The sequence below is a fragment of the Cyprinodon tularosa genome, unplaced genomic scaffold (genome assembly GCF_016077235.1).
Source record: "Cyprinodon tularosa strain WSP-4 unplaced genomic scaffold, ASM1607723v1 ctg371, whole genome shotgun sequence".
Taxonomy (NCBI): domain Eukaryota; kingdom Metazoa; phylum Chordata; class Actinopteri; order Cyprinodontiformes; family Cyprinodontidae; genus Cyprinodon; species Cyprinodon tularosa.
The window spans coordinates 177,267-189,468 of NW_024039087.1; the positions used below are offsets into that span (position 1 = coordinate 177,267).

The window sequence follows — 12,202 nt, forward strand, 5'->3', positions numbered from 1 at the left end:
CTGCCTCCTTTAGTGATAATGGGATGTGTAATAAGTGTAGTATTTTTGTAGCTTTGGAGGCGAGGGTGTCGGAGTTAGAATCCAGGCTTCAGGCTGTTGAACATCCAGGAGTTAAAGTAGGCCCCCCACGTAGCTGTCCTCCAAAAGTGCCTGAGCAGCCAGGCGATTGGGTAACTGTACGCAGAAAGCGTAGTCGTGGATCTCTGCCCACTGGTCACCACCAACCCGTTCACGTTTCTAACCGGTTTTCCCCACTCAGTGACACACCCACTGAGAAGCCCACTCTGGTGATTGGCAGCTCCATAGTCAGAAACGTGGCATTAGAGACACCAGGGACCATAGTCAAATGTTTGCCGGGGGCCAGAACGGGCGACATCAAATCCTACCTGAAACTACTGGCTAAGGATAAGGTTAAATACAGTAAGATTGTTATTCACGCTGGTGGTAATGACACCCGGTTACGCCGATCGGAGGTCACTAAAATTAGTGTTGCTTCGGTGTGTAAGTTTGCCAAAAAAATGTCGGACTCCGTAATTTTCTCTGGTCCCCTCCCTGATCTGACCAGTGATGACATGTTTAGCCGCATGTCGTCATTCAACCGCTGGTTGTCTAGGTGGTGCCCTGAAAACAACGTGGGCTACATTAATAATTGGCAATCCTTTTGGGGAAAGCCTGGTCTGATTCGGAGAGACAGCATCCATCCCACTTTGGATGGTGCAGCTCTTCTTTCTAGGAATCTGGCCACATTTATTAGTCCTCCAAAACCCTGACCACCCAGGGTGCAGACCAGGAAGCAGAGTTGTAGTTTAACACACATCTCAGCAGCTTCTCTACTGTTACCCACTCTTTACTCCATCCAGACAGTGTCTTGCCCACGACCAAAATCTAATAAATTAGCAAAGATTCCCAAAGGAGTAAATCATGATAATCTAATTAAAATCAAAATAACTCCAATTGGGGAAAAAGTTAAAACAATTAAATGCGGTCTGTTTAACATAAGATCGCTTTCCTCTAAAAGTCTACTAGTTAATGACTTGATTTGTGATAATCACATTGACTTGTTTTGCCTTACAGAAACCTGGCTGCAGCAAGAGGATTATGTGAGCATAAATGAGGCAACTCCTTCAAGCTATTTAAATTTTCACATCCCCAGAAGTTCTGGGCGAGGAGGAGGAGTAGCAACAATCTTCCAGTCTGACTTACTGATTACTCCCAAAACAATTAATACCTACAACTCTTTTGAACATTTAACCCTTAATTTCCCTCATCCAAATTTCAAGGCAAGAAAACCTCTTCTTTTTGTAACTTTGTATCGTCCACCAGGTCCTTACTCTGAATTTTTAGATGAGTTTTCAGAGTTCCTTTCTGATTTGGTATTAAATACTGACAGGGTCATCATAGTGGGAGATTTTAACATCCATACTGACATTGAAGGCGATAGCTTAAGAGCAGCCTTTAATGCTATCTTAGACACTATTGGCTTTGTTCAAAATGTGAATAGTCCCACACATTCTCATCTTCATACTTTGGATCTTGTGCTGACATACGGCATAGAATGTGAAGAAATAACAGTATTTCCTCACAACCCTGTCCTCTCTGACCACTTTCTAATAACCTTCAGGATTACTTTAACAGAGTTCTCCTCCCCCAAAAGAAGGTTCAATTTTAGTAGATCTTTATCAGATAGTGCAGTTATACATTTTAAAGAATCTGCTTCACTTTCTCTCTCCTCTGTGTCACTGAGCAGTGCTGCAGAGTGCAAAAGCTTAGCTTATTCCCCTTCACAGGTTGATGATTTTGTTGATGGGGTTGCTAGTTCTCTGCGTATTGCCTTAGACAACGCAGCTCCTTTGAAAATGAAAACCGTTAAAAATAGAAAGCTTGCTCCTTGGTTTAATGCAGAGCTGCGTACTTTGAAGCAAAATGCTAGGAAGCTGGAGAGAAAATATCGCTCCACAGGCCTGCGAGAGTCCTTCCTAGTCTGGAAAAATGGTTTACTGCTGTATAAGAGGACCCTTTGTAAAGCAAGAGCAGCATACTTCTCCTCATTAATAGAGGAGAATAAGAATAATCCTAGATTTCTTTTTAATACAGTCGCCAAACTCACCCAGAGCCATAGCTCTGTTGAACCGTCCATTCCACCTGCTCTTAGCAGCAATGATTTTATGGGATTCTTTATAAATAAGATTGATCTTATTAAAAATAAGATCATAAGCACTCCTCTATCCGCGATTGTACCTGAGGTAGTCATGGAATCTGAACCGGGTTTAGACTGCTTTGATCCAGTTGAACTCTCTGAATTAGCAAAATTATTGTCTTCATCTAAGCCTTCAACTTGTATGTTAGATCCAGTTCCAACCAGGTTATTTAAGGAGGTATTCCCTTTGATCTCCTCCTCCATTTTAGATGTGATTAATCTATCTCTGTTACAGGGATATGTACCTAAAGCTTTTAAGGTTGCTGTAATTAAACCTCTGCTTAAGAAACCATCTCTTGACCCAGATGACTTGGTCAATTATAGACCTATATCCAATCTTCCTTTCTTATCCAAAATTCTTGAGAAAGTAGTTGCCAAACAAGTTTGCGATCACTTCCACCATAATGAACTTTTTGAAGAGTTTCAGTCTGGCTTTAGAGCTCATCATAGCACTGAAACAGCTCTGGTGAAAGTCACTAATGATATTCTCATGGCCTCAGATAATGGACTTGTATCTGTGCTCGTCCTGTTGGATCTTAGTGCTGCATTTGATACAGTTGACCATAATATTCTTTTAGAAAGACTTGAATATTTTGTTGGAATTAAAGGAACAGCACTAGACTGGTTTAAATCTTATCTATCTGATCGAATTCAGTTTGTTCATGTTAATGATAGATCTTCAACACGCTCAAAGGTTACCTGTGGAGTACCACAGGGATCAGTGCTAGGACCAATTCTCTTTACTTTATACATGCTCCCAATTGGTAGAATTATTAGACAGCATGGGATTAATTTCCACTGTTATGCTGATGATACCCAGCTATATCTGTCTATAAATCCAGATGAAGCTAACCCATTACATAGATTACAGGCATGTCTTGAAGACATAAAAACCTGGATGACTCTTAACTTTCTGCTTCTGAATGCAGACAAAACAGAAGTTATAGTCTTTGGACCAGAGTCTCTGAAAAAGAAACTGATTAGCCAGTCACTTCATTTGGATGGGATTAAACTGATTTCAGATAATAAAGTAAAAAATCTTGGTGTTATTTTTGATCAGGACCTGTCATTTAAATCCCATATCAAGAGGTTTCTAGAATTTCCTTCTTTCATCTGAGGAACATTGCAAAAATTAGAAATATCCTGTCCAGGGGTGATGCTGAGAAACTAGTCCATGCATTTGTTACTTCAAGGCTGGACTATTGTAATTCTTTACTATCAGGAAGTCCACAAACTGTAGTTAAAAGCCTTCAGCTGATCCAAAATGCTGCAGCCAGAGTTCTAATGAAAATTAAAAAGAGAGATCATATCTCACCTATCCTGGCTTCTCTTCATTGGCTTCCTGTTAAATCAAGAATAGAATTTAAAATCCTCCTTCTCACATATAAAGCCTTAAATGGCCAAGCTCCATCTTATATCAGAGATCTGATTGTTCCTTATGTTCCTAACAGAGCACTTCGCTCTCAATCTGCAGGTTTACTAGTGGTTCCTAGAATTTCTAAAAGTAGAATGGGAGGCAGATCTTTTAGTTATCAGGCTCCTCTCCTGTGGAACCAACTACCAGTTTTAGTCCGTGAGGCAGACACCCTGTCTACTTTTAAGGCTAGGCTTAAAACTTTCCTTTTTGATAAAGCTTATAGTTAGGGTGGCTCAGGTTATCCTGAGCTATCTCTATAGTTATGCTGCTATAGGCTTAGACTTTTGGAGGACATAGGGACCCCCATTTCATCATTCTGCTTCATTCTCTCTCTGTTCTCCTATTCTGCAGAATCTGTTAGTTCAATCTCTAACCTTCTGCTCTCTCTGCTTTTCCTCAGAGTAGCTTTGCCTCGTCTGTTCCTGTTTGGCTGTGACGTCATCCTGGAAAGAAACATCAGCTGTGCTGCTTCTATCAACACCCTTGTTTATAGATGTTGGAGATCGGCCTGTTTTCCAGTGTGGTCCTGTTTCTCTGACCGTGACTGAGTGGATGTGCTCTCTTCGTCCTCTGGCATGGGAGCTGCCTTGGAGCTCGTCTGCCTGGCTGTGTGTTTCCTGGACGGGGCCGCCTTTTACAGCTGCTTTTTGTATCTCTGCTTCTGTCTCCTTGAACCCCAGTCGGCCTCGGCAGATGGCCGCTCACACTGAGCCTGGTTCTGCTGGAGGTTTCTTCCTGTTAAAAGGGAGTTTTTCCTCTCCACTGTCGCTACAAGCATGCTTAGTGTGGGGGATTGTATTTGAGTCAATGAGTCAATGCAATCAACTGGTTTTCCTTAGATAGAAAACTTTGTATCAATTTGACTGTATGATCTGGTTGAACTGTAAAGTGCCTTGAGATGACATGTGTTGTGAATTTGGCGCTATATAAATAAACTGAATTGAATTGAATTGAATTATCACTTAACATTTATAAAACATGGGTTAAACACAGTTACAAAGAAAAGAGAAGCGGAATTAATAACATCTTTTCTATTCATCTTAAGACCTTATCATGATTTTAAGTTTGGTCCTGATGCCCACCTTAAGAAGCAGTGCGCTTGTGTGACCAAAATCTGATCGTTACTCTGTTCCCTTGAAATCAAAAGAAGTTCCCTAATGTCTCGTTCACACTTCCTTCAGGATTCCTATGTAATCTGGTGAAGTAGGGAACCCACTCTATACAAATTGTAGAGCTAAAGAAAAGCAAAACAAGTTAGGGAAAACATTTGTAATTTCTAACTTTATTCCCTTTCCAAATACTTTAAGTCTATTGATTCTATCTGTCCATTTAGCCCGTAAGTTGAGTAGGGATGACCTGTATTTTGTCCGATCCCGACATTTGAATTGAGATGTTTGCAAAACCCGATACTTTTCTCTCATGTCAGAGTTCTGCTTTAATGTTACCATCATTACTGTTTTTTTCAAGAGACTTTCAGGCACTCCTATATACAAGCAAGTATGGCATGTATGGATGGAAACATGTATATCCTAAATGGCAACCTGAGATTAATATAAGATGAGGAAAGGAATTCATTAAAACAGTAAATCACGTTATCGAGACATTTACATCTTAAAAAACATATGCATTTGCAGGTGTTCAAATTGTCAGTTTTTATTAGATCAAAGACAGAAGCACATAGTAAACATTTCTGCTGTTCAAGAGATTTTTTTTAAACCTAGTTACATTTATCATAGAAAAAGGCTGAATAGATCTGCCCCTATAGATCAGACCCATTTCTTTACGAATACTAGATCAGTGAATTTCTACAGTTTAGTCCATCTGTAGTTTTGTCCATCCTTCCATTTTTATCCCCTTTCATCCAGTCTTCTTTCCTCAGATTTTTTTTTAATGCATTAAAGCGAACCATAACATGGATAACGGTATCTACCATAAATTCAGTGATATCCTTTAATTTAACAATTGGCTAAAGAGTTATTCCTCTTTATCAACCACTGGCAGGTCAGTCTGCAGAGCAGCTCTGAGATTAGCCCAGAACAGCCTGTGTTTGGCTTTGTCCTGAGGCCACTCCAGGTAGGTGTGTCGGTTCATCATGGACTTAAGCTGGTAGTACTTGGATGGGATAAGGTACTGGGGCAGTGGCTCAAGCAGCACCAGCACGATACTGTCCAAGCCCTGAGAAAGACGTTGGTGGCTGGCAAAGTACAGCTCATAATGGCACCATTCGCTCTTGACAAAGTGAGCAGAGAGCACAAACACTGAGCGGCGGCTTTTCTCCAAGCAGGTGATGATGTTCTCCATAATTGTCTTACCGGGTACAAAGTCTTTTTCATGGTGGCAGATTCGGAGCCCTCCTGCAGGGCCTTCGAGGTTGATAAGTAGGGAATTCTTCACCCAGTCTGCATCGTGCTGGCTGTAAGACACAAAAGCATGGAACTCTATGCCCACCAGGTCTTCAGGTCGAAGCTGCCTCATTCTTGCTCGATGTTTGGCTCTGGTCCACTGCCAGATCATACCCATGTACCAGGGAATATCTAGACGTCGGCACAGAACGAAAATGGTGACAATCAGTGCCACCGAAGGAACAAGGATGGTGGCTGCTAGAAGACTGGCGCTGCAGGAGATCTCAGGAATCCAAAAGCTTTCTAGCATCAAATCTCTAACTTCTTCTGGGTAAATGCAGTGGTAACCTTCTGGCCAGTTTCGCAGTGTAAGGCCTGAGGGACTTCGCTCATACTCGCTCTGAATGCCAAGGCGGATGAAGTGCCTCAGAGGGCAGGTACAGGTGAATGGGTTGTAACTTGCATCCAGGATTTTCAGATTGGGGCAATGGCTCAAGTGGTTCACTGTAGGGGCGTGGAGAGAGTTCAACCCCAGCAGAAGCTCGGTCATTTGGGGGAAGTCGACACACACTGGCAGATCCCGCAGCCTGTTACCTGTCAGATTCAAAGAAGAGAGATTTTCCATTTTGTGGATAAGTGACGGTATCACAGAAATCTGGTTGTTCTGCAGGTCCAGTGTTTCTACCCCTATTGGAAGACATTTAAAAACATCATCTGTTAGACCTCCAGAGGAAAGATTCATAAGGGTGATGTTACTTGGCCACCGACACTTAGAGGAACCATCGTACATCAAGGAGTTGATACTGAGGTCCAAGTGTTGAAGAGATTTCATGTACTGCAACCGTTTGCTCACTACTTGAAGGTTCTTAAGATTGTTTCCAACCAGAGAGAGTTTTTTTACATTACTTAGAGTCTCACATTCGACTGTTTCTTGACCCTCAAATCTGGAAAAGATGGAATCAGCCAGCGCACAGTAGGAGAAGTCCAAATCAAGGATAGGACTCTGATGCTTTGGACATGTCATGTGAATTAGCGATGTCTCCACAATTGCACAGTGCTTTACTGGCAGGTTGATGAAAAAGTTGTACACTGCCTCCTGAGAGAAGAAGAAGGAGTTTACAACTGCTTGTTTGACTGTGAAGGACTGCATTGAAGATGTCCCCTTCAGAATCGTGTCTATATAAGGAAGATTTTCAATCACTATTTCAGTGGCGCTTAGCTGGGCAATAGAGGTCCGCAGCGTTGCATTTACTAATTCGGTTAAATCTTTCCACTCAATAACAATGTTGCTGGTGGAAAGACTGAAAGTGGAGATTTTAGGTTTTTCACCAAGCCGCGTTTTTATATGTTTGTAGCCTCCAGTTACATTCTTCACCTCTACTTCTACAAAGTATGAGAATGCGTCGGCAATCAGATCACTCTGGATTATTTGCCCACCATTTAGGTCCAGTTGTATTCTTTTAGCATGAATATCCATTAGGCTGGTCGCCTCATAAGCAAATGTCTCATCCAGAGAAATGGTCAAGCAATGTAGCTTCACCTTAGCAATGTTCTTGAAATCCCCCAAGCTGATGGCTTTTGCTTCAAGTGTTAATTTCTCTACTTTTTCCAAGAAACTGAACTCTCTTCCCAAGGTCATGTTAAGAAACTTGTTCCGTGCCAAGTTCATCACTCTAAGGTTCCTTGTATGTGACAGGTACTGTTGATCTGACAGGTTCCTCAGCAGGTTGTGTGACAGATCCAGATTGTCTAAAAGCGGTGTGTCTACAAACGTCTCTGCCTCAATCAGCTCCAAGCCGTTCCATGACATATTCAGGAACTGAAGGAGGGACATGCTTTTGAAATCTCCTTTATGAAGCTGATGTATGTGGTTGCATGACAGATCTAATTCAGTAGCTGTGTGAGGCAAGTCGGACGGGACAGAGGAGAGGTTCCTTGACGAAAGATCTACGACGTTGTCGGATGAAGCACACGTCTGTGGCGACACCAATATGGCCGCTGCCCACAGGAACCCAGCCAAGGCCATCATGGTCTCTATGGAGAAACAGCAGAAGATGATAACAGATTGATGGGATAAAAACACCTGACTATACTATAATTTGTGTAGGAAAACAAATGTTTAATGCAGCACTCCTCCCTTGTAATGCTTTTAAGAGAAGAAATAAAAAAGCAGGGATTCAACAAACTATAATTTATTTTAATATTAAAGTGTTGACTATTTTTTTCAGTTATCTGATTAATAATCAGATAGCTAATTGTTTAAATAAGAGGTTTTGAAAAAGACATTTGAACCAGATTAGGGTAAAAAAAAAGCCACTTTAGGAGTCCTGAATAAAACATAATTACTTTAAAAAAGGTTTTAAATTATGAAAACAAAAGTTATGCTGTTCCAGCAAAACATATTATACCACCATCGTTTTCTTCACTTACTAGTTCTACAGGTATATTACCAGAAAAATGTAATGAACAGAACAAATACATAAGGGAGCTCTAATATTTTCTTCCCATCACTGCATTTTCTTGTAAAATTTTGACTTAATCACTGGAGAAATTAAACTGTTCTTTCAGCAAATGGCATGCTATAGCGTGTATTGTCCAATTTTTGATTATTCACAGTATAGTAAATTAGATTGTGATTTTTAAATTTATTCAAACAATCTGATTTTTTGTTTACATGAAAAAGACATTAGAAATGTTTATAGAAAACAAAGATACAGTGATAAAATGATAAAATGTAGAGGATCCAATAGCACTCTAGCTGGTATTTAAACAAAGAGTTGCTATAATTAGTTGTACAATGGAAGGAAAATATGCTGTTACTTCAATTTTTGAGTAATTTTTGTGTGAAATATATACTTCTACTTTGGCGAACATGTCTGTCTACTCTATGGGTAAGTTGAGTTATTCAGAGGTTAGTTGAATCTACAATAAACAGTAGATATTATCAGAGGAAGTTATTTACCATGGTTTTATATAAATACATTAATTGCAGTAAGGCTTGATTCTATAAGTAACATTGAAAAATATTGATCAGGAAACGTCTGCAGCAGGGAGTTGTTATTTTGTAATCAAGTCATCTATTTATACTTTTTTTAAAATGCATTTTACTCTTCAAAATACCAGATCTTCCACATAAGCTGTCTGACTACATTATTTCTAAACATTTGATAAAATCTGATGATTAATGGATTCTCAGTTCTCAACCAGCCTTTTTACTTTAATACAATTTTGCTTGATGGATGAGTACTTGTTTCTCTAACTTGAGTAAAATAAATAAATGCTGAAGTAGTGCTACTCTTATTTGAGTATAATTTTTGGGTACTCTACCCAGCTCTGATATTTGCTCCAACTAAAACTGTCTAGACATACAGAGAGGCCAATCAAATTAGGGAAGAAATTACTCGATCATCATTACTCAGCTTGTTGTTCCCGATTGTGAGGGCAAGATTTAATGTAATGAGAAAAAGAGCTGCAAAAGTGCTAAGAAACTGCCTACCTCAAAATTTATTTTGCTTTTTATAATTGACACAGATAGATAGATAGATAGAAAGATAGAGAGACAGATTTGAAAAAAAATTGGTCTCCTATATATTTTAGCATACTATTGTTACACTAGAGGGCGTTATTGTCCCTTGGAGAACTGACCCTGTTTTTCACTATTACATCTTTCACAGAGACTCACACATTTAAATCTAGACTTCTATCAGTGACATGCTTTGGTCGTTCTGGTAATTTGCTTACAATAATAATATTCTAATATAGTTTTTGTAATTAACATCATGGGCACTTCTAAACTATTTAAGGTGAACTATATAGCTACAGTATGACAAAATGTTTTATGTTTTCCTTTATGATAAATATAGAATCTCTTCCACAAGCATTCGTGCACACTGGATGATACCACATCCATCAGTGTGTTTCACTGTGTTTATAAATACCATTATAAATTAAACCAGGTGAGTACCTTTACTGCATTGCACACCAAATACTCAGGTAAGTTTGGTGGTGGCAGCATTATACTGTGGAGGTGCCGGGCAGGGAGTAGGGTCAGAGTCAACTGAAAGGTGAGCTAAATAAAAGCCTTTTCTTGGAAAAAATTACTCCTTTAATGATCTGCAGAAAGCCTGGGACTCAATGGGGAATTACTCTTCAGCCACTCAACGACCCTAAACAAACAGACAGAGCTCCAATGGAATGATTTAGACTGAACATATGCATGTGTTAGGATGGCCCAGTCAAAGTTCAAATCTAATCCAAATAAGAACATACCGGTACATAAAAAATGTAATATTAATGGAAGTTATCTGTTCATGCTGACTGTCCCTAAACTATTTTGCAAAAAACAAAAGGCAAAAAGCTCATCCTCTAAATGTAAATAACGTTATAACTCACAAATGCATGTTGTTAAAGACTTTGAGGGCTAAATATAAACACAGACCATACAATTTATAATCCTACCTATCGCATAGAATTGAAGGTTGAGGTTGAACCTTAAAGACCATTTGATTAATAAAGCAAGTCCGTGTTGATTAATAAAATCACACAATCCTTAAGTTTCCTGTTCTTAACTTTTTGAAAACCCTCCTTTGTTTGTAGATCAATCCACAAAATAGTTCAAACCAAAAGCCTTTAAATGCAACTTGAGCAACAACAAACACATAGAAAAGAGCGCAGGACGTACTAACCTGAGCTGAGGTAAGTCCCTTTTCAAATCCAACTCTTCAAAATTCATATAATTGATTTAATAGATGAGAAAATAGTTATAAGACACCCATAATCTCAGCTATAGGATCTACTTCAGTTCCTCGCTTGTTAAAACGGTTCAACTTAATAGCAGAGCTGATGGGAAACAGATAGAAGTGAAAGTCCTTCTCTTACGAGTCATCATTTAAAAAAATTACATCCTCTTTTTACTTCCTGTTTTGTTTACAGAACAGACAGGCTTGGAGAAATCCTGCCTCCTGACAAGACAGTAGATATACAGCAATCAATTTATTTTAGTCCTTTAAAATCTTTAACATTCTTTATATCCGTTATATATTATATAAAGTATTCTTTTGGTGGTATAAAGCATAAAATCTCCAGTTTTGCTCCAAGGGAGGTGTTGTGTGACGTGAGCTGCATAAAAGGCAGAGCAGCTCAGTTCCAGCAGCATATTTCTGTTAACACCATGGCGACCCCGTAATGCCAGTGGGATTAATCAATACACATTTGTCAATTTTTTAAATTTGCTTATCCCCTCGATGCCTTGAAGCAGACAGTGACTGTGCTGTTTGCTTCACAACAGGCTCTAGTGTAGGACAACAGGATTTTTTTTAGGTGATTTTCTTTCTTTTTTTCTTTAAAACACACATATCCCTGTAATGTTTTCAACAACCCTGTGCTCTTTTTGCCTTGGGTGAGCGGCTGGCACATCTACGGAAAGGAGAGCAAAATTTAATAAGGTCAGATAACCTGTTGTGTCCTTTGTCACCTGGCAGTGTTAGATCAGATCTGGGGAGGGGTTGCAGATGTCCTTAGCACCTCTTACAACAACAATCTAAAAAAAAAAGAAAAAAAGGAAAGACAACTACAACTATCGCTTGTAAATCCTCTAAAAAATCCTCTAAATGTGTTCTTTGCTTATGGATAATCAAAAACATGTAAGTGATTATTAAGAGGAGATTCCAGTAAAGTATTTCTTCAAGATCAGAGTACAAGCTAATTATTGACACAGAGATGTGCAGAAACAAAAACCCTTGAAAAGAGCAGCTCATTAATACAGTTAAAAACTGTAATGAGGTGTCAGCATCTGCTGTTATAATTACATTTTCCATCGTTTTTCCGAATAAGAGCAGAGATGGCAAAAGTACTCACTTTCCGTACTTGAGTAAAAGTACAGATACTTGTGTTAAAAAATACTCTGGTAAAAGTGGAAGTACTGATTAAACTTCTTTACTCAAGTAAAAGTAACAAAGTACAGGCTTGTAAATTTACTTAAAGTATAAAAGTAAAAGTAGAAACCACTTTTTTCATGCCGTTGCCTACATTTTAAATGGATGTCTGCCAATAGGACTAGATCTCCGTTGTGTTCATTTTCAATCATCTCGTCGTCCATGCTACTATGCTAACACCACCGCCACCAAGCTGCAATGATTTGCCGCGAATGAATACCGCCGAATCTGTCGATTCATCTTGTAGTGGTGCGTCAAATGCAACGTAGATTCCCATCCAATTATATTGAATTTGGTATTGATGACGTGAAAA

The 12,202-nt window shown here is 39.2% G+C and overlaps 1 protein-coding gene across 1 annotated transcript; it reads right to left on the bottom strand.

Moving 5' to 3' along the window:
• Nucleotides 1–5,494: 5,494 nt before the first annotated feature.
• tlr1 (toll-like receptor 1) lies at nucleotides 5,495–10,777 on the bottom strand. The gene is made up of 2 exons (XM_038296523.1): nucleotides 10,642–10,777; nucleotides 5,495–7,990 (listed from the first exon to the last, which is right to left on the bottom strand). The coding sequence occupies exon 2, from the start codon at nucleotides 7,983–7,985 to the stop codon at nucleotides 5,589–5,591; it is 2,397 nt and encodes a 798-aa protein (XP_038152451.1). The 5' UTR covers nucleotides 7,986–7,990; nucleotides 10,642–10,777; the 3' UTR covers nucleotides 5,495–5,588.
• Nucleotides 10,778–12,202: the final 1,425 nt, after the last annotated feature.

What these genes read in the sequence shown, in the direction of transcription:
- tlr1 (XM_038296523.1), bottom strand. Translation starts at nt 7,985, where the DNA reads ATGATGGCCTTGGCTGGGTTCCTGTGGGCAGCGGCCATATTGGTGTCG.